At 39.3% G+C, this 22973-nt stretch overlaps 1 protein-coding gene across 1 annotated transcript in view; it reads left to right on the forward strand.

The window, feature by feature from the left end:
• DERA (deoxyribose-phosphate aldolase) overlaps positions 1 to 22973 on the forward strand; it is a 56524-nt gene that overhangs the window by 29903 nt on the left and 3648 nt on the right. The window contains exons 7-8 of the mRNA XM_074826295.1: positions 18591 to 18703; positions 22408 to 22557. Of these exons, the coding sequence (XP_074682396.1) occupies positions 18591 to 18703; positions 22408 to 22557 (263 nt within the window). The remainder of the gene's footprint in view (positions 1 to 18590; positions 18704 to 22407; positions 22558 to 22973) is intronic.

Genomic DNA, 22973 nt, shown 5'->3' on the forward strand with positions numbered 1-22973 from the left:
GATGCTGATAGTCTAGAAGGAGAAAATTAGAACACATTAAATGTGTGATCAGAAGTTTTTTAAGATGCTTTGATACTGTTCATTCCAAAGTGAACAGAAATAATATAGTCAAACAGTGAGGAAAAACTGTGTCTTGCAGTTCTGAGGAGAGCCCACTATCAATCCTTCTAGGATTCATCCTGCTTTACATGAGTGGTTCCAGTTAATACACACTTATCATTTTCACAGCAAACCTCACCAAAACTTAAAGGCACAAGTATGCTGGCCTTGTGCTAGATCCAGAGAGAGACTGGCTGAGGCCTGTAGTATCCAGTCTTTGTCTCTAAAAGCAGAGAGTAGTGCCACAAGGTTCTCCCAAAGCAAACTCAGGACACAGCAGTACTGCATGAAGAGGTTTTCCTCAGAAATCCTCAAGATCAGAACATCCTACTGCACAAAAGCCTAGCTCTGAATTAAGAAAACGTAACAGTTTAATGATTATAAGAAGAGAGATCAGAGAAATATGGTTTGGAACATCACAACTTAATGCCTAGCTACATAAAGCTTTACCTCAGCTCTAAATAAGGTTTTTATACTGTATTTAATATTGGTACAGATCCATTTTTAGTATGAATGATGGGAAGACAAATTCTGTGGTACCAGTAGCTGTTGTTTTGAGCAGTGTCTTGCAAAGATTTGTTTTGAGCAGGGTTAGGTGGTGTGGCTGTAAACATCCTAGCAGCCATCTGAGTGCGAGGGATGACTTACTTTCTGCTGGATGTGGACTGCCATGATCCAAAACTTCTACCAAGCAAATTTTTCATGAAAAATGAAAGAAACCAAACTAGCAAAATCTGACTAAAGAGCTAGGCATGCTTTGTGCAAATGTGACTAATGTAGGAAACAAGACTACTGAATAAGTAATAACACTTGGCACTTAGATAGCACTTTACGTCTTCAAAGCACATACTGACATTAGCAGAATAAATCTTAACAATCGCCCTATGAAGTATGAGACAAAGATAATAACAGACAAGTCAAAAGTCAAGTTAAGATCAGTTGTGAGTTCCTGGCTTTAAATCCCACGCTCAAATCAGAAGTCAAGGGTCCCTCAATAGCATGTGAGTTGTATTATGTATTGATTTACTTATGTGTCTACAACTTCATCTGTAATTTGGTACTAAGTCAGTTATTAGAGCCCAAATGAAAGGCAAACCAAGGGAGGAGGCTTGGTAACACAGGTAAAGCAAGATTTCAGTTTGTGTCTGGTTTTACATGTCTGAAATAGAACTAACTGTACTGAGTATACAGTGTATCTGTAAAGGGTACACTTTACCCTGTAAAAGGTCCATCAGAAATCAGGGGCAATGCATTGCTGTCGCCTGCTAAAGGCAGACTGGGTCAAAATTGGCAGCTCCTTTCTACAGATGTGAACTGTCTCTGAGTGCTTTTTAGGTTAACAGATGATGTTAAGCTCTGTTCTGGAGGTCCAATATAAGGCTGGGGACAAACTAGTAAATCCTTACTCTTCTGAAGGTGTGGGAGGAGGACTTACTGCCTGACTGGTGACAAAGGCTTTCTTGGTCACAGTCTGGTGGCCGTTTCCTCTCTCTCTCCAACCGAGCAGGAGTCGGAGTGAGTCCAAGGTGTGATGGGGATTGCTTGCTATTCTAGCTTGGCTGAGCTGCGCTCATGGGCTGAGGAAGGTGGATGTGAAATGCAGCATATTCTTGCATTTGACTGCTTGTCTTCAGAGAACAAAGCACAGTGCAGAGGGAGTTCTCCCACCTGCTTTGTCAAATGGTAGAGAATAATCCCAATTTTCTTTGGCTGTGATCTAGCAGTACAGATTAGATCTAGCGTGGGCATGAGCATATTTCTGAATTTCTGTCAATTTACTGAGAGCACATAAAATGATGTTTATGTCAGCTCTCTTCTGTCTGCATGTATGCAGACAATACCTCATTTGTCCAAAGATCTGCCCATTCCTTCAGAATTTTTAGATAAATTTGAACTTGCAGAGTTTGTACTACTTCAGCACTTTGCATCACGCAGATGCAGTGTTGTGTGTTGTTTTAGGAACATAGCCTTGGTTACTGTCTTGAATATGTAGAAGTGGTTGCAGTTGGCTGCTGTAAGAGGCTCATCAGGACAGTAATTAACACTATGGAATTATATTAGTAGTTTATAACTTTCCTGTCTGTTTGCTGCAGCAGATGTCCTGCATTCTGTATAGCCTGTGGTTGTTCTGCATGTTCAGAGCTCTGGTTAACATCGCTGAAAGTTTAGTGCAAGGATCGAACATGAAACATGCTGTAGAAAACTAAGATACAGAGCAGGTCAGAGCGAGACAGTCTGCCTCAAAATTTTGAATGATATTATGGACTAAAAAAGTTTTAAAATTAGGAGTTAGATCAAAAAGTGGATGGTCTTTAAATACAAGCAGTCTAAAGGAGATTTCTACAGGAAAAAGTGACTTCATTTATTCTGGTACAGAGTGGGGGGAAATAAATAAGCCAGTAGGATAAAAATGCAGATAGCTCTATGTTCAGTAGGCAGTACAAGGCTGCTCCCTTAAATGATGTAATTGCCTACAAGCTTAACAGTGATATTGCAGCTAATCACTAGAAATAATGTAGGCATGACAGAGAAGCTTGGAGTGGAAAGCTTCTAACAGTGCAATTGCAATATCCTCAGGTTTGAATTACTGATGAGGGTCCATACAAAGAACAGTAACACAAAAAACAAATAATGTTGGGCTTGGGTAAAGCAGACCTTGAAGGAATGAGAGCTAAGACTTAAAAATCTGTCTGAAACTCAATAATGTATATATAGGGTATCAGAAGTGAAGGAGCAGAAGGTGGTTGAGAAACACTAGGGCAGGCTCTAGTGAAAGGTCTTTCAGTAGAGTCAAAAGAGCAGCAGAACCCTGTATGGGTAAGTAGAGGACAGAAGTAATACCTGAGAGAAACAGATGTTGCAGGAAAAAAAGATACAAAGAATCTGTGAAGGGAGAACAGAGTTAGAGTGTATACAGTAAAACCTCATTTGTTTGCAGTTTGTTAAGCTAGAAACCCAGATGTGCATGCAATGCCACATTTTGTTATGCATTTATTTGTGTGCTTACTGAACTATGCATTAGACTATACAGCCATATTTGAGGGGAGATAGTTATCTGGGGATGATCATATTTGTCATACCAGGATGCCTGGCAACTCAGTTTGCTAATTTTGTGAAAGGTCTATTCTATTAATAGTAATCTACCGTAATCAGAAAATAGCAATATGCACCCTCTACTGAAGTCAAAGAAGAAACACCAGTGTAAAACAGCTCTGTAAAACAGTGTTGTCAGCACTGTACCTGTTTGATTTTGTGTTATCCACAACACCACTTGACTTTCTTCCTGCACCATCTTCATTTACAAATAGAAACAGTGCTATTTCCAAGCACTTCTCACCAGAAGAATATCAAGTTAAGTCAGAAGATGGGTAGGATTGTTTGAGGTAGCAGAATGACTCCTAACTTATCATCACTTTCGACAACTCTGTTAGCTTCCTGTTTCTCCATATGTAAAATTAACATTGCACATTTTATAGGACCTCTGTGAGGTCTAGTAAATTAAGATATAAGCAGAAATATGTTCCTTTTATTAGAAGGCAGAAATTTTCCATGCCAGTGCATGAAGATGGAATGCCCTTTGTCACAATTGAAATTGGGAAATGGAACAAGAGAAAGCCTGGAAATTTGCTGGTGGGAGCTGCTGACTCTGATTTGTTAGTACAGCCAACCCCAGGAGTGACAGTGGAGGTGGGAGGTGGCACAACTTGCTGTGGTACTGTAGGGTGATGGTATTGTGCGCAGCATGATTGACTGGCACTGCCCATAGCAACAGGGAGGTTACATTCCTTCAGCTGTTTTCATAGCACTCCACTCAAAATGTTCTTTTAAATTAAAGAGTTTTGCCATGCCTCCTGTACGCCTGTTTTGCTGTGGTTTGGTGTTCCCCCTGCACTGAGCAAAATGGAATGAGCAGTAGGGACCTACAAGAAATCATAGAGGAGCAGGAGCATGATAAATCCCCAGAAATCCCAGGACCTGTCACTGGATCTCAGAGAAGGGTTTGAACCCTGATCTGCAGATTTCTGCTTCTTGACCTGTAAGAAAGTGGCTATTCTTTATGCTTCAACCTTTGAAACTGGTTGTGAAATAGTAGTTCACAGTGAGTAGTAATGTACTGACAGTATAACATACTGTTGAGAGGTGTCAACCTCTATTAACAAACTGTCCTAAATGCCTGAATAGCATTTTTCTTTTGCTGATATTCAGGATTTTTGCAAAGCATGTTAATTAAGGAATATCTAAATGGTATATTTTCAATTTATAACAACTGATGCAGAGAGGTGAGAAAGCACCCCTGTTGCGTTAATTTTCCCCATGAATGAAACCTTGTTTCTATGTTAAATAATTTGTTAGAATTTGACTTAAAACTTCTGAAGTTTCATATCACCTCAGACTCAGAAATCGTTGCACAGTGAATAGTTCTAGTCAAATATGCCATCAAAATAACACGGCTCCCTAGCAAAAAACTTTGCATCTCTGAAGCTCTGGTATAGAAGGTAATGGTTTGGGAGAATGCAATTTCAAAACATGGAAATATTATGTAAAATCAATAGATGTATGGGGTACTATTTATTTCTCTGATACTTCAGGTTGTTTTTTTTATTCTGTCAGCAGCAGGTGTTAACTTCTACTAAACCAGTGAAAAATAGAAATAAATATTTAATTTATTGTATCTATCAATTATACAAAATTGACTTATGAAATATTAAAGTATCTTTTAAGAGATTGCAAGTAGAAACACTACTTAGAAAATCCAATCCCTTAAGAGAAAGTTAATATAGATGTGGAAATAAACTAAGCATGATTTTAGCGTTGCAGGTCCTGGGATTTTTTGTGGCTTTTTAAGGTGGCAAGGCCTAATGATCATGTCTATCTAATTTGAAGGTATACGCTCATGGCAGCAGAAATGTGAAATCAGGCTTCTAAAGAGAAAGAGGTTGAATGGAAAAATACACTAGGAGTATGTGATCTTGGAACATCAATAGGTTATTTTAAAACACTATGGACACTCATTTGAATATACCCATTTAATTGTAAGGGACAGGAATACAGTGGAAAACAAAGCAGCATAACAAGAGATAGACAGAAACATAAGTGAAATACATATTGAGACATAAAAGTGGGATAAAAATTAGTCACATGAAACAAGAAATTTGCCACAAGGTTATTGATAGTTTCCTTACCGATAAACTGGATGTTAAAACACAGTGAGATCAATATAAAGACATCCACTAACTTTTAACAGATCATGTCCTAATGGTGTTGATGATGTCAACAGTGTTCAAAGAGTTACATCATTAAGTGCAGAGATAGAGGCTGCATACCCAAGCTGACTGCCGGGTTGCATGATGCTACAAACACGTTCCTCACTGAGCTAATCAGGACTGCCTATTCAAATGCAAACATTTATGCTTGTGTTTAACATTTTCTCTTCCTTATAAATGTTAGTTTTTAACTGGAATTTAAAAGGTCTTCTTAATAGACTTTATCGGTCTTTTCTCAAAGGAAAATATTTCTGTCAGAATATGACCATAGGATATAGCAATATTCTTCAGGAACGTGCTCATTTCAGTGGTGTTCAGAAAGAGAGGTCCATGGCTTTTTCCAGCTTGCCTCTGTGGTTGCTTGCAGTATTTTTGGTGAGTTGCACAAGGTACTTGAACTTCCTTGATAGGTACCTAGGTTACTTGGAACTTGTGTCCCAGGATTTCTGCACTCCTTTGATTCATGTTGCCAAAGTGCAAACCGTGTTGGGAAGGTGTTGAAAAGAATGGAAGATATTCCCTTCTTTGATACTATACTTTGGAATTTCATCCCCTGGGAAATGTTCCTGATTGATGTTTTTGTAATTCCTTTTCTGAAATGGTAGTTTTTAATTTCATCATCTCTGAGATAAGACAATTTCTAGTTTCTGACTACGCTTACTTTATAGTTACCAGAGACAATAGCTTTGCCAGAGCTGTCTGTAATAGTCCCTCTTTTGAGATAATTTTTTCAAAGACAAAGATGACAGCAAAGTCCATAGTCTTCATGGCAAGTCAACAGGGATCTGACATCTGATTGTCATTTGCACCTTTGATGTTTCTTCCTCTCTAGTGTTTGTGCTATAAAGTGATTTCCCTGCAGTATACAACTGCAACTGATTTCTCAGGTTGAGTTCTCCCTAACTCTAAGATGTAGAAAAGATTCCTCCTTGATGATGCCAGGACTTTTTCTTAAGCAAAAAGTCTTCTTTCCATCACCTTCACAGTTACACTGCCAATCCAGTGTCCAATTTACCATCCCAGACATTGCAGAGGTGAAGGCTTGTAGTTTATCAAGATTTGTTAGTTCATCTCTTAATGGACCAAAAAGGAAACAGATGATGATGTTCCATATTCTGTGCAGCACACTGAACTTAAATTATGCAATACAAAATTATGAATCATATATCTTCAAAAGCCTCCTTCCCACTGGTCCTGGAAAATGGATGTGTAGTGAGCTCAAAGGAAACACAAAGCCTTATGCATAAATGGAGGTTTGAAATGAACCTGAGCCCCAGGATGAGAAAGCAGCTTGGTGGGGTGTGATGGAAGGGGGTGCCATGTTTCTCATGACTTCTAGTGCCCAGTAAGAGGAGGGGTAGCATTTTCAGGTGTTGCTCTGATAACAAGACACCATAACTTTTGATAACATAAATGTAACATGCTGGTTACATTTATGTTGTAATCACATACTGTGTTTGCAGCTACTCTGGATGTAAGCAAATTTAGCTTCACAGCAGTTTGCTTGGTTGCCAGTTGCAGCGCAGTTGCGGCTTTGAGGCAGGCTCCTCTGGGAACTTCAGCTGAATGGACCCTGTGCTATTGTAATTATGCCATTTTCAGTGATTTTCAGCGCCTGGGTTAGAATTACAGCTCACTTAGCTTTAAACTAACTCTCTCTAGAGTGTACTGCAGAAATGCTGGTTTGGTACTTGGAAGTAAAACAAAAAAATCCTAGTAAAATAAACAGAGCTACTCCATGCTTTTGAAAAACTTCTTGGCAAGTTCATTTGCAGGGACTTGCTTGTATTAGGGACTAAGAACTGAAGGCAGGAGAGAAGCCTAGGAAGAAAGTAATGTATTTTTCTGCTGAAATGTTCAAGAGATAAAGTTTAAAAAAAAATTGTTAGTGAGCGGTAAAGAGAAGCCTTTAGGTTTGAAAGGTTCCTGTGCCTTTTTTTCTGTCTTAAGGACACAACTTTGGAGTGAAACACAGGAACATGCAGAGCACTTTGCAAATCTATCTGTGAAAATGCTACAGACGAGAACAAATAATTATTAATTAGTAACATTGCTGCATTTTGTTACTCAGAAATAATTCAGAGAAGGGTTCTGCCAGTGAGGTTATTGTCTAATGTCTAGTCCATGAAAGATAGAAGCAGGAGAGGATCTGAGATGATTTGAGTGGAAGTTTTAAATGGCAGAAGGCAAAGGGAAGGTAAGAACAGAATCCGATCAAGTTGGAAGGAGGCAACTAAATCGGCATTTGAGGTATCAGCCATTCACAGCCATGAGTTCTGTATGGCTTGTAGGTTTTCTACATTTTCATTTGCTAAATTAGGTGGGACATCACATAAATAGTAAAGTAGTCAGTGAAACGTAGAAAGGTTTAGATCATCATGACCATGCAAAGCTTGCAGATGCCTTTCCACAAAATGTGAGTTGCTACAGCACTGATTTTTATGTTAATTTACTAGTGAATAATTTAAAAAGACCTGTTTATTTTTTAATAAAAAGGAAAGATATAAATTGGCTGAGTGTTCCTAATGTTACTTACAGCTGCCATTGAGCAGATGTTCGGGATTCTTAGTGGTGTGCTAGACCAAAATAAGTTTTATGAATAAACAAACAATTTCTTTTTGGTACCAACTCTTTCAGGCTGATTCTCTCCCAAATTCACAATAAATAGCTTTTTTAAGTCTCCTCATAAATAATTACCTTTCTTGTGCCGCTTTTTTCTAGGCACTTGGATTTTAATTACAGTGATGAACTGTTTTAATAAGTTGTTAAATAATTTTATCTTTTTTAAGGCTGAAACCATTTTCCATTTCTCTTTGACTTCATTGATTCCTGGGATTTTAATCCTTTTAATTTTTGCTAACTCACTTGATGTTGCACTTTCACTCCCCTTTATAAATTCACATTGGAGAAACAAACAGCATGCAGCAGCATCTTTTTCTTCTGAACTCTATGCACATACACCCACCTTAGCTTGCTGGTTAACCATGGTCTCCTGTTATAGTAACCATTTTGTTTAACTTAGTCATTTTGATCACAGTAAGTTTGAAAAGATAGGTAATTAAATGGAGACAATGCGGTTTTGCTTTGGGCTAATGTCTGGGGGCCTTAAAGCACTATACAGAAGATGTTTAGCAGAGTGAATACTGTGCTTAGTTGATAGGTAAGGGATATGCAACACTGTTATACTCCACTTCAGACTAGTGTTTTCCAGTGTAAATACTTATTAGATGCCTTTGTATGTGATTTGATGTACAGAAACGCTGAACACATAATTCCTTATAACTTCAGCTGTGATTCAGTATCTGTGAAAAACAGCTGCTTTATTGAAATGTATGCATTGCTATTGGGATGGGGGAGAGAAGAACCAAGTGACACATTTTTCAACTTCCTGATTTTTAGTCTCATGGCATGATCAAGATTTACTTAATTAAAAATGACTGCTATTAAAGACAAAAACTCCACAGATTGTGTTTAAACTTCTATAGTTTTCTTACAGATTATGTATGAAACAGAAAAAGTAGTAGTACGTCTCATGATCCCACTCCTGACACTGAATAATTGGAATCACTACAGAAAATACTACCAATTTAGATTTTAGAAGTCATAGTTTAAAGTGTGGATCTTGCAAGGCTTTACTTTTATCAGGTTAAGGTCTGTCTGTTCACATCAAATATCTGTTTCTTTGGGGTGCAGCCTTGAGTAGCTTTGCTTGCTGTTATGCTCTGTATGACCTAAACAGAGCATGCTTAGGACCAAGCTCAAATGGAGTGACAGTACTGCAACTTTTAGCTCTTTATGTCAGAAATTTAGGATTACAGAGGGAAAAGTATAGACCAGGTGGTCATGCTTCCTGGTGTGATGGTGACGCCATCACTACCTCTGCAGTTTGGGAAGTGAAAGTTCGGTAAAACACAGGTAATGTCTTGCTTGACTGCTTCTGTTTCTGAATGTCTGAGTGTGGGTGAAGAAGCCATTGATACCAAAGTGAGTCTCTGAAATACTGCCATGCAAAGCTACAAACTTTAGACAGAATTTTTTTCTTTCTGTAAGAAAGACATGAAATGTACTGTCTCAATGAATAGTGACATTTAATAACTTGCCACTAAATACCTATGAGGATATATATACATCTAACACAAAGAGAGTTTGATACTCAATTTCTTTCATTCACAGTATTGCAGTAAAACAAGTGGAATGCCAAAGTACAAAATGATAATATATATTTAGTGTAGTTTTTTTAAAAATGTAAAGCCTATATATAAAATGTAGATTTGGAGATTGAAATATCATCTTCATTTTGCCAGTGGACTAATGAAATGTGTATTCTGTATCAGTTTCAATTATTTTTAACCAAAACCCAGGCAGTTTAATCAGATTGTTGGTACTTCTGATTTGAGATGCTCGCCATGATTGCAGTCCGTGGCCAGATCAGCACATATGCTGTTGACAAATGGAGGTGGAGAAACAATGCCCCAGCATATTAAATACCTTTTTATGAGTTGCTGCCTATTTCTGACAGCGCTTAAGGGTCTTTTTGATTTCCTTCATTTTTTAGAGTAGTGCTCAGTAGATTATTATGGCAGAAGAGTCTGACTGAATTTATCAGCAACATGCCTTCATAAAGCATCCCTTTGAAATAAAATTATTAGTTTTGCCATGTAAGCATCATTAATAATACAGTGGGAGGAAAAAAGTTTTCTTAAAAAAACAGAAGTGTGTCTTTCCCTGACCCCCAGCAGAGAGGTGCCTCCTGCTTGGAGTGTGGCTGCACAGTCAGGGGTTTTGGTTGTTTTTTTATTGAAGGGGACTGGCAGGCTTTTTGACATTCAGGCTACCTGAAGAGCTAGAAACCTTGTAAAACACCCTACTGAAAGTGGTGAAAACATCTGTCAGTACCTGGAAGTTCTCACCCACATTGCAGCCTACACACATGGGCTTTTGCAGTTTTGCCATATGACAAATTATAGGAAGGTGGGGAGAGAAGAAAGAAACACTCTGAGGGGCAAAAACTTCTGGGAAGCAGGAGCTGTGAGTAAGATTGGTACCTTTTAAAAACAACCATAGCTTGCCATTTTACTGTGCTGCCTCACGTGTAGGTAAGACCTTCCAGGGTGTTACCCTTTGGGTATTTGTTGCATCAGGACAATGCCCAACACCTGCACCCCAGAAGTCTGTGATAGAATCTACGTATTTGTAAGTTGATTGTATTGAAGACTTTCAAGTGTCATAAAAATTAAAACTGGAAGTGCCTAACATTTTCCTAGTAATCATATGATTACTGGAAGTGGAATATTCAGCCCTCTGTGCAAGCCCCTATGTAACCTATTCTACCTGATTTGTAAAAGCCAGGAGGAAACAAAGACGTCACAGATGAGTCTAGTGAGATCTGGCACCTTATATTTTTTTTTTTCAGGGAAAGCCAAAAGCTTGACATTGGCCACAAAGTGCTCTTGGGAAATGCCTTTGATACTGGAAATCCCCCCAGTGCTGAAGCCTCCACCTGTGCCAGCTGCCTTTTTATGTGTAGGGAACAGTGTGGAAGAGGGGCTGATGCTGACTGTTTGTCCTCTACATGACAAAGAGGCTGGATGCTGGACAGAATCTGACTGTGGCATTAAGATATGACTTTTAAATCTCAAAAATCAATCCTGCCTTTCTCTGGGTTAGAGTCAGAATCTTAAACTACTTTTATCATGAAGTGTTGAAAAACACTCAAAATGACGTTGAAGTGTCATGATTTTGACTGTATTATATAATTATTTTTTTAAAAATCTTTACATTTCATAGCATCTTCTTGATAAAGTGGACTAATTTTCTATTTGCATTGTTCAGTGTGGAGTATTTCCAAATGGGTTTTAAACAGCTATTTCTTCAATTCGAGTAAATTTGTTACAAGCCAATAGACAATACGTGAGCACACCTGAGTTTTAATGTTAACATATTTGTTTCAGAGTTGCTATCAACATTAAAAAGCACAAAGCTAAATGTGGTTGCTAAAACATGGTATGCAATATGCCATGTAGTGCTGTGATTCTAAGCAGTCATGCATATTTATTACTTTCTTCCAAATTGCAGTGCTATTACTGGTAGAAGTATCAGGGTTTTAGCCTCAGTCTGTAATATGTCATCTTCTGGACAACATTTTGAGAGACTGAAATATATTGATCCAAACCCAACACTACCAAGAGGGAAAAAGCCTGACCTAGATCAGTGCTGTTATAATTACATCACAGTTTAGGATAGTTTATCGTTGTTTAGATTAGTTTAAGTGTGAACAAGTAAATGATGCAGTGCAATTCAGTGTTTGTGAAGAAAGCTTAATGGGTGAGATTTTCAAATCAAGTCTAGTTTCTCCCACAGTATTTTGCTTTTCACCCAGCCCAGCAGGAGCATGTGGCTCAGTACTGAGAACCTGAGTGCCTGCATCTAACCTGAAAGGAGAGGCCAGCCTTTATGTTGCTCCTTTATGAAGCTGCTGTTCTAGCAGCAACCTGTGTGTTACTGGTAAAGTGATGAGAATGAATGTTGTGGTTCCTTCTCAAACACCCAGCATGCCTTTAGCTGCTGTATGTGCAACACTAACACTCTGCCCAAGCAGGACAAGTCACCATCCCCCTCCTGGCCACATCCATATCCTTGTACAGAGACGATGTGTTATTTTATAACCTTTAGCTTTTTTTATGCAAATGATGACTTTTGAACATTAGGGCAATCAGCAGAATTCAGCCATCGCTATCTTTGCAGCAAAGAGTGGGAACAAGGTGTTAAAAGATGTGACTGCCTTTTTTGTAGGTAGCTGCTGTGTAATTGTGCAGATGATGGTGGTGGTGGCAATGAGAGGAAGCAGGTCTGCTGCTCTGTCTCTCCATGCATGCTGTGGAGCATTTTCACTAGATTTTATGCAAGTGCTGTGGCTACTCTCACCACTAGCATGCTATCCCTGCTTTTTCAGTTGTTTGTGGTTCTTCTACTCCTTTCCCTCTTACTCCTCAGGTATTTTGGTAGCTGATGGAACAGTCACATCTTAAAGCTAATGGCAACCGACATGCTTCTATCTCCACGTACCACTTCTGCTACTTCTTTGACCCTGTTCACTCCTCTCTCCACTGGATAAAATGCACCACGGCTGCCTGCTTCTGTTTTGTCATGGGTATAGTGCTGGAGAAAGCCATGGGTTTGGGCATCTGGGGCCAGAGCTGTGCCACCAGCATTGCCTCCTGCTCTGGGTGCGCTGGGATGCTCTCTCAAGCTGAGCCTGTGCTAGAGTAGAGAGGAGATTTGCAGTGATGTCTCTCATATTTTATGTCTTGCTCAAAGTCAGAAGGGGTGTGGCAAAAAATAGCCCATGGAGGAGTCTGTAAAGGAGAACAGCATTGTGAGTGGATAAGCTGAGAGGAAAGGTGTATTTTTTCTCAGTGATTATAGTAAGGATAGGATTAGGTGTTGGGATGCATTGATTTATCTTATTTCTACCTTTGGCTTGTCATGTGTCATTAGGCAAACTGCTTAACCAGTTCCAGTAATGTCATCTGCAGAATGAAATAAGGTTAATATAGGTCGTACACTGTAAATCCCTTGAGTGTAATACATGGTACACACTTCTAAAGAAGAAAAATGAGATCTCAGCAAAGAAACATGAAATTTAACAAGCAGATAACAATACAGGTATTCGTTAAGCTTCCTTGTGGTCCCACTAGTCACTCTTGGGAGGATATCCTGCTGCTTCCTCTTCGGAGAGGAAGAGGAATGGCTGCTCCAGCAGTACGTATTTGCCTGAACTGCTCCTGCACCCTCACATGTCCCAACACTGCTTCTGCCTGGCAACACAGGATGGGACTGGGAGCATGTTTCCTCCTGCGCTTTAGTGTGGTTTGAAGCCTAAAGCCAAATGACAGGGATTCCAGCTGTGGCCTTTGAGCCTGAAGCACGTGTCAATTATTTATCTTCTCTTTCACCAAACCAAATAAGGCTTGGATTGGAAAGAATTCTCTAAAAATAGCAAGAGCCCATGCTATATGGCCAAGCAACAAAAGGTGGTATGGATCTTTTTGTTGAACCTTCTAAAGAAACACATTTTAAATGAAAACACAAGAAACTAATACTAATTAAGTAACAATATTCTATGGAGACCTATGGTAGACCCTATAATAGTGCATTAGCGAGCTGTGTATAATTCAGGAATGCTGAATTCTTTCAGACATCATCTACAGGGTATTTTGCATAAGTATGGTCTTAATAATTTGTCCCTTCATGTACCTGCATAAGTGTCCCTAGGGGCATCATTTGGCCTGCAGATTGCCTGTTACCAGAGGTGGTGTGCAAGAGAGGAAGCATCCATTCCGAGTCTTGAACACCAAGCTGAGATAGTAGGAAAGGTTGTCTTGTAAACAGACATTAAACATGGAGCCCTGTGATGTGATTTATTTTCCCTGCTCTGTGCAGAAACTTTTCCAAAAAGAATTCCAAAAAATAGGCAGTTCAGAAAAGACCAAGTTATAAGCTAGCATTTTTCAAAATGGTAGCTTAGATACAGGTGTGTGAAAACACACATAAGCACCTAACCAAGTGGTCTGTCAGTGTAGACATGTGTGACGGAGTTAAAGCTACTTCGTGAGCTACTGCTAAAGTGAGTTGTCAGAGCTTCCTATTCTCTTCTCCTCCTCAATGGCAAAGTTAAGCTAGCAGGGAATGTATTTTATCTTGCCACTGGAGTAGGAGAAGGACATGTAAGTGGACAATTACTATGACTCAACTGACAAGAATTAGCTACTACATTAGCCTTTTATATCTTGCCCTGCCTCTTATTTTCAGACGGGTGATAACCTGGTCACCCCTAGTCAGGCTAATTGCGTGCGAATCTTAAGACCATTATTTTAGGTACTCATAAGATAGAAAGATGACTTGCTAATGAGACTTTATGCACATTTGATAATGTACTATTTTGTCATTGCTACCTTGTCAGCACAAACAGCAGGGGCTTTTGCAGGTCCCTCAGCAGCATGCCTCTTTTTGCCATCAGTCCTAGAAATCTTGGAAGGGTATGTGTTCACCCTATGTCGCTGCGTACTGTTATATCTGAGTTGCAGCAACCAAGATATATTTGTGCTTATTGCAAGTACTTACAAAGTAGCATGGCATAATTGTCCCTCTGCAAGCATCTCTCTCTAAACTATTGTTTAAAACTGCCAGACGCATCTTTGTTCTTTATTAAGAGTAAGACAACAACACAGAGTCTAGTTATCAGGAGATAATCATTCCCCAAGGGCATTTTAAGCACTTGACAACCAAAAGGTTGTGATTACTCCACGATTGCTATACTGCTTATTATTCCTTATTGCTTAATTATGGAACCAGAGTGTGTTTCCTGGATGCTGTCATCTACATAAGATTCTTCAGTTCTCATGCTCTGCTACAATGTTACATGGACTGGGAAGCTTTGTAGCGTTTCTAGATGATGTAGGGGGTAGCAGTAGGGCAGGCCAGTCATGGTAGCTCTTCTGGCCTTTGGGAGACCAGGGCATCCAATCCTTGCCCGGCCAAATGCTTGCTGAGAGGCCTTGGGCAAGTCATGCAGCTTCTGTATACCTGAGCTCTGCACCTCTGTTCAGGTGCTACCATAAATAAGGCTGTGGCAGTATCTAGAATAGAAATAATATAATGGACTTCATCTTGATCTATAGGTACAGTCTGAGGCAACACGCTATGAAGACATGGATTTTCTTTTTAGCGTGTGCACATTCACCTGGCTTATTCTGTGTGGTCTTTGGTGGAGTGCAGTGGCTGAGGGTCTTGTGTGCATGGGGGCTGAGATCGCATGGGAAGAGGGGATTTAATCTCTTAAAATACTCTACCTGATTTCCCAAGATGCGTGACTGCAGCCCAAGTGGTCTGGCTCCCAGTGGCGCTGACAGTTTGGTTGCTCGTGACCAGAATGAGCCTCCCCAACAGAGGCTGTGGCACTGTTCATATTTCTTAAGGTTTATTCAGATTTCCATCTCTGGTTAAAGTAAGCCAACGCAATTTCTGCTTGTGAGGCTGTGGTGCTGTAATGTATCACACCCAGGTGGGTTAGTAGTTTGGCAGCAAGCCCACCTGAAACAGCGTGTAATGCTGCTGTGTTTCAAAAAGACTTTGATGTCTCCACTCCCTACTGGTTCAGTGAGTCTTACGTGACTCACTGCCCTGAAAGGCAATGTGCTGTTGTGGTTACACATTGGAAAAGAGTAGAATGTGTGGCCTTTTCCAGGCTCACTGGGCCTAGAAATCTACCCTGAAGAACTAATTTTTTGAAGTCTTTGATTTAATATTTCACTGAATCATGTAACCTACTCTAAGGAAGGGGAAAGCCATCCAGCATGTATTTTAACATTAGCCTTGATTTTTTGAGTGTATACATTAATGGGAAGATGAGAAGATGGGTGACAAAATTAAGTTTCTAAATCATCACCTAAATTTCCAGATGAAACTCCTGCTGAACTTCATTCCTTAGACTTGTTTTTGAAAACTTGAATAAGAAATAGACTTGATGAAATTCTCTTATTATTACAAGGTCGGCATAAAGTCTACTTAATGAGGGGCTTTTTACAGCAGTGGTTGATTTTTAAATCCCCCTTTTCATTCCTGAAATCTAAACATTAATAGCACTTTCCATTGTGGCTCTCCCTGCTAGTGTGCATCTTCTGTCTTCTGCAAGACGCTGCATGCAATCCTGCTAGCAAGCTCTTGTGTCATAAATAGAATTTGTTCAGGAAATAAAAATGTATTGTTTTCATTGTTAGAGGATGCTACTAAATTGGCTGTATGTTTGTCTAATAATCACATCTAAAGCTGATTATTCTGGTAATAGCCTTAAGATATTATTTAAAAATAAATATATAAATGCACTACTTTTGTACTAATACTAGTTTTTAATCTCTTCTTGTTTCTATGAAGTCTGAATGAGATTTTCAAAATTGAATAATAATTTGATCCGTTAATCTTTTGAAGCTAGTAATTTTATTTTCCCCTCTTTGCAGTCTCTGAGGCTCGCAAATGAATAGAGCTTCATTACTGGAGTCTGCATTTAATAACCATTATCCATTATCTTGTAATTAAGACTCCCTGTAACGAATCATGAGGACAATGCAAAAATACATAGTACATTTCTTTAATGAACTGGAAAATGTTCATCTTGTTCTATTTAGTAATGAGTTGCTGAATAGTCGTTAAATCCACTGGAGAATAGAGCTAGATGGATTTTGAAGACTATCTTGAGTTTGTGGTTAATCTATTAGAATTAAAATTTCATCTTCTATTTTTATCAACAGCTGATTAGAAGTCATTCTGTTTGACCAAATTGATTAGAAGACCATATACAAGGGCAGCTGTTGTTTAATGAAAGTTTTTAATGAAACTGTACCATAGAGACTTGTAATTATAAGACTTATAAAAGCTTTGACTTACCTTACAGTAGAAAAAATGAAAAGTATTATTCTGAAGGACTTTATGTGCTACATTTTGAAAGGGAAATTAAAAATATAATTTGGCAATGTTGAAGTTTCACTTCCACTGTTACTTGTTTTAATGTGACTATCAGATGTCCATAGTGTCTTTTCTGGAAGGAGTAGATCTGAAATACGTAACTCGGTTGTCTCTCTTATGTACTTCATTCTTTGCAAAGCTCAATCAACTATTAATTGGCTCTTTTGCACATTTCATTTTCTCTGGAGTTAGAACTTCTTTTGCAAATAACTGTTTTTCTTTAGAATGGAAATTGTCATTGGAGAGTGCAATTTAATCACCAGTGGGCTGAGTTAGTGCCTAGACAGGAAACCTACAGAGAAAACTGTGGTCTTACCAGGCACAATGTTAGTGATATCATTTGATTATGTTTAGAGCACAGGACACAGAAACGTGCTCGCCTTTGTCTTAACTCCCCGTCAGGCTGAAACCTAGCTGTGTGCCAGTCAGCTGTGTCTTCAGGAAGACGGGTCTCTGGAGTGTGCCACAGCACACTGTCAGAATGTAGTCTAGGCAACTCTTTAGTTTGAGCAAGTAGTGAAACTTTTGTCGCTTACTCTAGGGGATGTTGTAGAGGCATCATCATTCAAATAAGAGACAAAATGGACCCTAAGCCAATTTTGAAGTGGAAGCAGATGCAGTTCCAATTGACTTAAGTGGATGATGCACTTCTACACAATGTTTGAATTATCCTTCTTCTCCCGATTACTTTTGATAATTAATGATCCCACAGTACACCTTTTCTGAGAAGTAGGTTCCCAGGGATGAAGTGTACCCTAATGCAATTAAAGAAGTTTTGTCATTGTATTGTGTCAGTGCAGGAGCACACACTGCAAGGCAAATTTTTTGGTTAGTTTCTTAGCTTTTTGTTATAATGTGCTGCAGGATTCGTTTTAAGCCAACACAGAATGGCAAGAATGCACAAGGACACTACACAAGTGTTCAGGACAAGCAGTGGAGAATATTGTTCACAAGTGAGAAACTAGAAAAAAATAAGCCAAGGCTAACTCTCCTTCTTTAAATAACACAGATGTTTTGACCTTGTTACAGCATTATATCAGACCATGCCTTTAAGTACAGTAATTTGCAATGTTACAATTGCAAAATGCATAAGAAGGGAGTTTCCCCCCTGTTTATAGTATTACACAGCTGGTTTTGTAAGTACACCTGGGATTTCTTTCCTTTTGCTTTAAAAAGCAGTGGGAAATACAATACTAGACTGTCAAATGTGAGACTAAATAGGTGCAAAGTTAAATTAAAAAAAACTGATGAAAATTGTTTCTATTCAGAAAGATCCTTGTGGAAATACTAAAATTTTTTTTATATGCAAAATTTGTTCAGATGAAATAATTTCCGTTGTTGTGGTTAGTTAGACACATTCCTATTAATGTAGATATACACATATATTGAGTGTCCATACAGGAACATATATTACATTGAACTGTCCTGAAGAGATTGTTGGTCTGATAGCTAGAGCAAAGAATTAAGAGCTGGGATGTTTATTTAGCCACTGGGATGTCTGACTTGCTCTGAAACTGGATGGGTATCATCCTCCTGCTCTAGCCTCGACCAGAGCAAGGTTAGCACTGATGCTACAGGGATGTACGTGTAAAGAAATGCTTCATAATTGCTGTGAAGCGTGAGGACATCTTTGGAGGGTGTGAACTACGTATGTGCAGAGTGGCTCTTGTTCTAAAACTACCATAAAGCTTTATACATCTTTTTCAGGTTCTGATTTTATAAAGACCTCTACAGGAAAGGAGGTGGAAAACGCGACCTTTCCAGTTGGAGTAGTCATGATGCGAGCCATTAGAGAATTCTACTGGAAAACTGGCAACAAGGTAATTCTCACTACTTTTATAAAAACTAACCAAACAGGCTCACTCAGAAGGAAATAAGACTGTAAGTTTCAAAACGCAGAACGTAAATCCACATACATTAGCTTCCATGGCTATGTGAGCAATAGGTAATGGGATTTCTCTCTTGTAGTCCTCATTTGATTTGCTAATATTTGTATACATAAAAAAAAAAAAAAAGGTGTCACTTTTGGCTTTCCTCCCTTGAATAACTATCACTTAATTCCCTAAAAGCTCATGCAATCTTGATGCATCCCCTGCTGCATTTGGGGTTGAGCTTTGTTTCACAATTTAGTATATTTAAATGGTCACCTCCGTTAATAAAAGGGCAAATCTCAAGCTGACAGGGATTGCCATACTCCTCAGTGCAGCTATACAAATTTGTAGCCATTGAGAGCCTGTCCAGTGTACACAGCTGTATTTTCTGACTTTGTTCGGGCAACCCAAGGGATAAATTCTGCTCTTTCCTCTCTTGCCAAAGAGAGGGGCTTTCCAAGGGGACAAGAAAGCAGATCCAGTTGTATCCTGCTGTCTGGGACGGAGGGAGGCAGGCACAGGGTCCAGAAGAACATTATGTCCTGGTGCACAACATCTATCTGTTAGGTCACTGTCAAGTGAAGTCAGTGGAGGCAAGGAGCAGGGGGGAGTGTATGGCAGAGCCATTGATGAACTATCCATGCATCCATCCTTGCGCTGAAGCAGTGAGAAACGAGGAGGTTATCCTCTCACCTCCTTTAGCCACCTCTCACCTCCTTTACCCACAGGCAAGTGGGGGCTGCCAGTTAGATCTGGTGCTGGTGTTCAGCAGTGGACTTTGTCCTCACCTGCAGCCTCAGGGAAGGGAACCATATGTGTAGCTAAAACCCCCTCCCCATTTCTGGGTCACCCTTTGGTTCTCTCCAGCTTACCCTTCTGTCCTGTCTGCAGGTGGCCTGTCAAGGTATGATGTTAGGACAAGGGATGAGCAGTGGGATAGGGGCTGAGGTGGCTTCAAGGGACTGTCGGAGCTTGAGGAGAACGTGACAGCAGGTTAGGCATGTGTCCATCTGCTCTCTGTAGTCGTCTAGATGAGGCCAGTGCGGATCCCTGGGCTGTCCTCACTCCTCCCTTCCCCAGCCTGCATCTCTCTCTGCCACGCCAGCAGCTTGAGCAGCTCTGATAGTCTTGCTTCTGCAGGAGCATTTTCACTGCTGCCAACCTGAGGCAGATCCCTGTGCTGCTTACATGAGCTGTGTGCCAGAGGTTGGGCTCTTTTGCATTAACACAGCTTTGTACCTATAATTGGATATAAATGTTGAATTCACCTTTTGCTTTAAAAAGATACATTCACGGTATAAAATGTGTTATTAAGAATGAGTGCTTATGTCTGTGTGCATGTGTGTGTCAGTGAATTAGATGTAAACTGACTTTATGTGCTTTTATTAACTGAAGACAATATTATCAGTGACAAGAGATTTCTAAATGGTTTCTTTAACAAACTAATTTTGCTGCTGTAGGGATGCTTTCTAGCAAGGCGTTGGCTGGGAAAAACAGGTTAATATAGAAATTAAACTTCTTCGAGGAAAGGAACAAGTTGCAGGGTAACATTTATTGAATGATAAGCTGTGGTGGTGATATGAAAAGTGTGCAATATAATGGGAAATAATCTTTTCCTGTCATTATTGAAGGACATACATAAATTGGTTTTTCTGTTGGGAAAACCCCCAATCCAGAAAAACTTATTACTTTTAATAATATAAGGTGAAGAGAAAATTCTTGAGGAGATGAACTTATTAAGCAAAATAATGAAATGCTGTGAAACAGCAGGAAAGTGGTAGCTGGACTTTGTACTGCTCTTGAATTAAATTCAAACCCCCCTTCCTTTTTGCGTTTTTATGGCAGTCAGATGTGCTGTTTGGAAAGCTGCTAAATGGAAGAGAGAACAGGCTTGCCCTTGTCAGCTTTTTTGCAAAGAAAAGAGCTTTCAGAATTTGCTAAAAGAGGAAGGAATTCTGCATGGTGTTTTTAATTCTCTTATTAACTCTGTTTTACTTGTTTTCACCACAGATTATCTCAAAGAGCTGTAATGTTTCTAGGAAGAAATCTAAATTTTAATTTCATTAGAATTTCTTTTCCTGAGGGAAAACACATTCCCACTATTTTAATTTATTGTCTAGAAGATGCTTTTCCAGTTGCTGTGGTTCAAATTCCTTTTGGAAATCTAATGTTAACAGATGTATGCATACACTCACACATCCATCCATCCATCCATCCATCCATCCATCCATCCATCCACAAAACCACATGGATAAATCCATGTTTTGGGTTTATCAAGCTTTTCCTGTTATTTTTCTTTATAATCTTATTGAAAATATGCTGTTATCACAATGCTTCAATGTGAGAAAAGGATTTATTCTGTGTTTATTTGTCCTGAAATCACTATAAAAAAAATTACCAAACACATTTAAAAACAGATACATTTTGATTCCACCATTATATCCATAAAGTACAAAGAAATCCTCAGTGCAGTGAGATTGCAGGAACGTATATACAGAAATCAGAACAATAATTCTTGCAGAAGGAGGCTGTTGGGAAGGGGTACCCAAGGTAAAGGTTTGTGGTAGAGGGAAATGTAGAAAGAATCACTGTGTGCTACTCTACAGATTGTTCAGATTTAAATTTTTTTTTTTTTTGTGCAGAGACACTTTTTCCTAATTCTCCTTGTTTTTCAAGAGTTCAGTAAGCTGCTGCAGGCCAACATTTTGGCTAAGGCAGGTGACAAAATTTTTGATGAGAGATTTGATAGCTGTGTCTCACAAGCTCTGACTCGGAATGAGATATGTTTAAATGGCATGTAACCAAAAGACTGGCATTAGGGGTGCATGCCAAGTCACCTCAGTGCTGGCTCTATACAACAGGTTGATCATGGAATTTAAGACATGCTTTACTTCAAAGATAGGCTTTTCTTGGCGTGTGTGCCTCTACATACATGCCCCCTGACCAAATATGGCACGTGTCTCACATCAAGTGACTGAAAGCATATCCAGCACGTGTTGGGAGAGAAGTTTTTCAGTTCCTGTGAAGCATGAAAGTTTCAATTTTTGGTAAAGACAGATATAATATAATTCCCATTTGGAAAATTTTAGTGGAAATTAAACCTCTGATAATTTGAATGTACAGCCCAATCATGTATAACTGTGGTGCACAGGCTTTTTATAAAGTACAGTCATCTCTCACTGCTCTCCACATGAGTCAGCTGCCTCACGTGCTTTATTTCAGCATCTTTAGTGTTATGTCTTTGCATGTATATTTGCTTTTATATATTTGGAATTAGATTGTGACATGGGCAGTAGGTGATATGCAGCTATCCCAGGTCCTGCCTAAATCCCTTGGCCTAATATGTGTTATGGGCAAAGTACTCCCATTAGACCTCAAACCCAGCTCCTGAGAAACTGCACTGGTGTCAAAAGTATTACTCCCTCGGTTGCTGTCCCTTGGGATGAAAATGTTATCTTTTGCAGTGATGGCTGAGGCTTGATAGCTCTCAACACTAGTCCAGAGCTTATACTGTTTGCAGTCAGGTACTTCCTGAGTAGAGTTGTTAGATACACCACAGGCACTTTGAGACTGCAGGTGTACGAATGCTGATTGCTCTTCTAGGGTTGCTGATGAATGAAAATGTGTATTGCACTTCTTTTTTCTATATAAAGGTTGGATTTAAGCCTGCTGGGAGCATTCGGACGGCAAAAGAAGCTATTACTTGGCTTATGTTGGTGAAGGAGGAACTGGGAGTGGAATGGCTAACACCAGAGCTCTTTCGCCTGGGTGCCAGTAGTTTGCTGGAAGACATTGAGAAACAGGTTAGTTGTTAATGGTTTCCAGCTTGGTGGAGAGAAAAAGCAATCTTTCTAAATGTGCTAGCTTACTGTTTTTGCGGAATGTGCTTTTGGTGCTGTTTAAAAGATAATACAACATATATCTAATTCATTATTAATAACAGGTTCACTTCCAGCTCAATATTTCTTTAAATTTGGCCTGCCATTACAGACATCTGGGACTCTTGATATTCCAGCAGCTGGCAATTGCCTGGGCCAGGTTTGGATTGCAGTGAGCAAAGACGCTGAATTTATACATATATGGTCTTTTGGAAATGCATGGTAGTGCACTCCCCTGCACTTCTAGCTGTTGCCAGTTCAGCTGACCTTCAGAATATCTCATAGACCCTTTGTGTCACTGTCCCACAACTGTTCACAGCATATTTCCATGCTGTGGAGAA

Source organism: Strix aluco, chromosome 5 (assembly GCF_031877795.1).
Source record: "Strix aluco isolate bStrAlu1 chromosome 5, bStrAlu1.hap1, whole genome shotgun sequence".
NCBI classification, from domain to species: domain Eukaryota; kingdom Metazoa; phylum Chordata; class Aves; order Strigiformes; family Strigidae; genus Strix; species Strix aluco.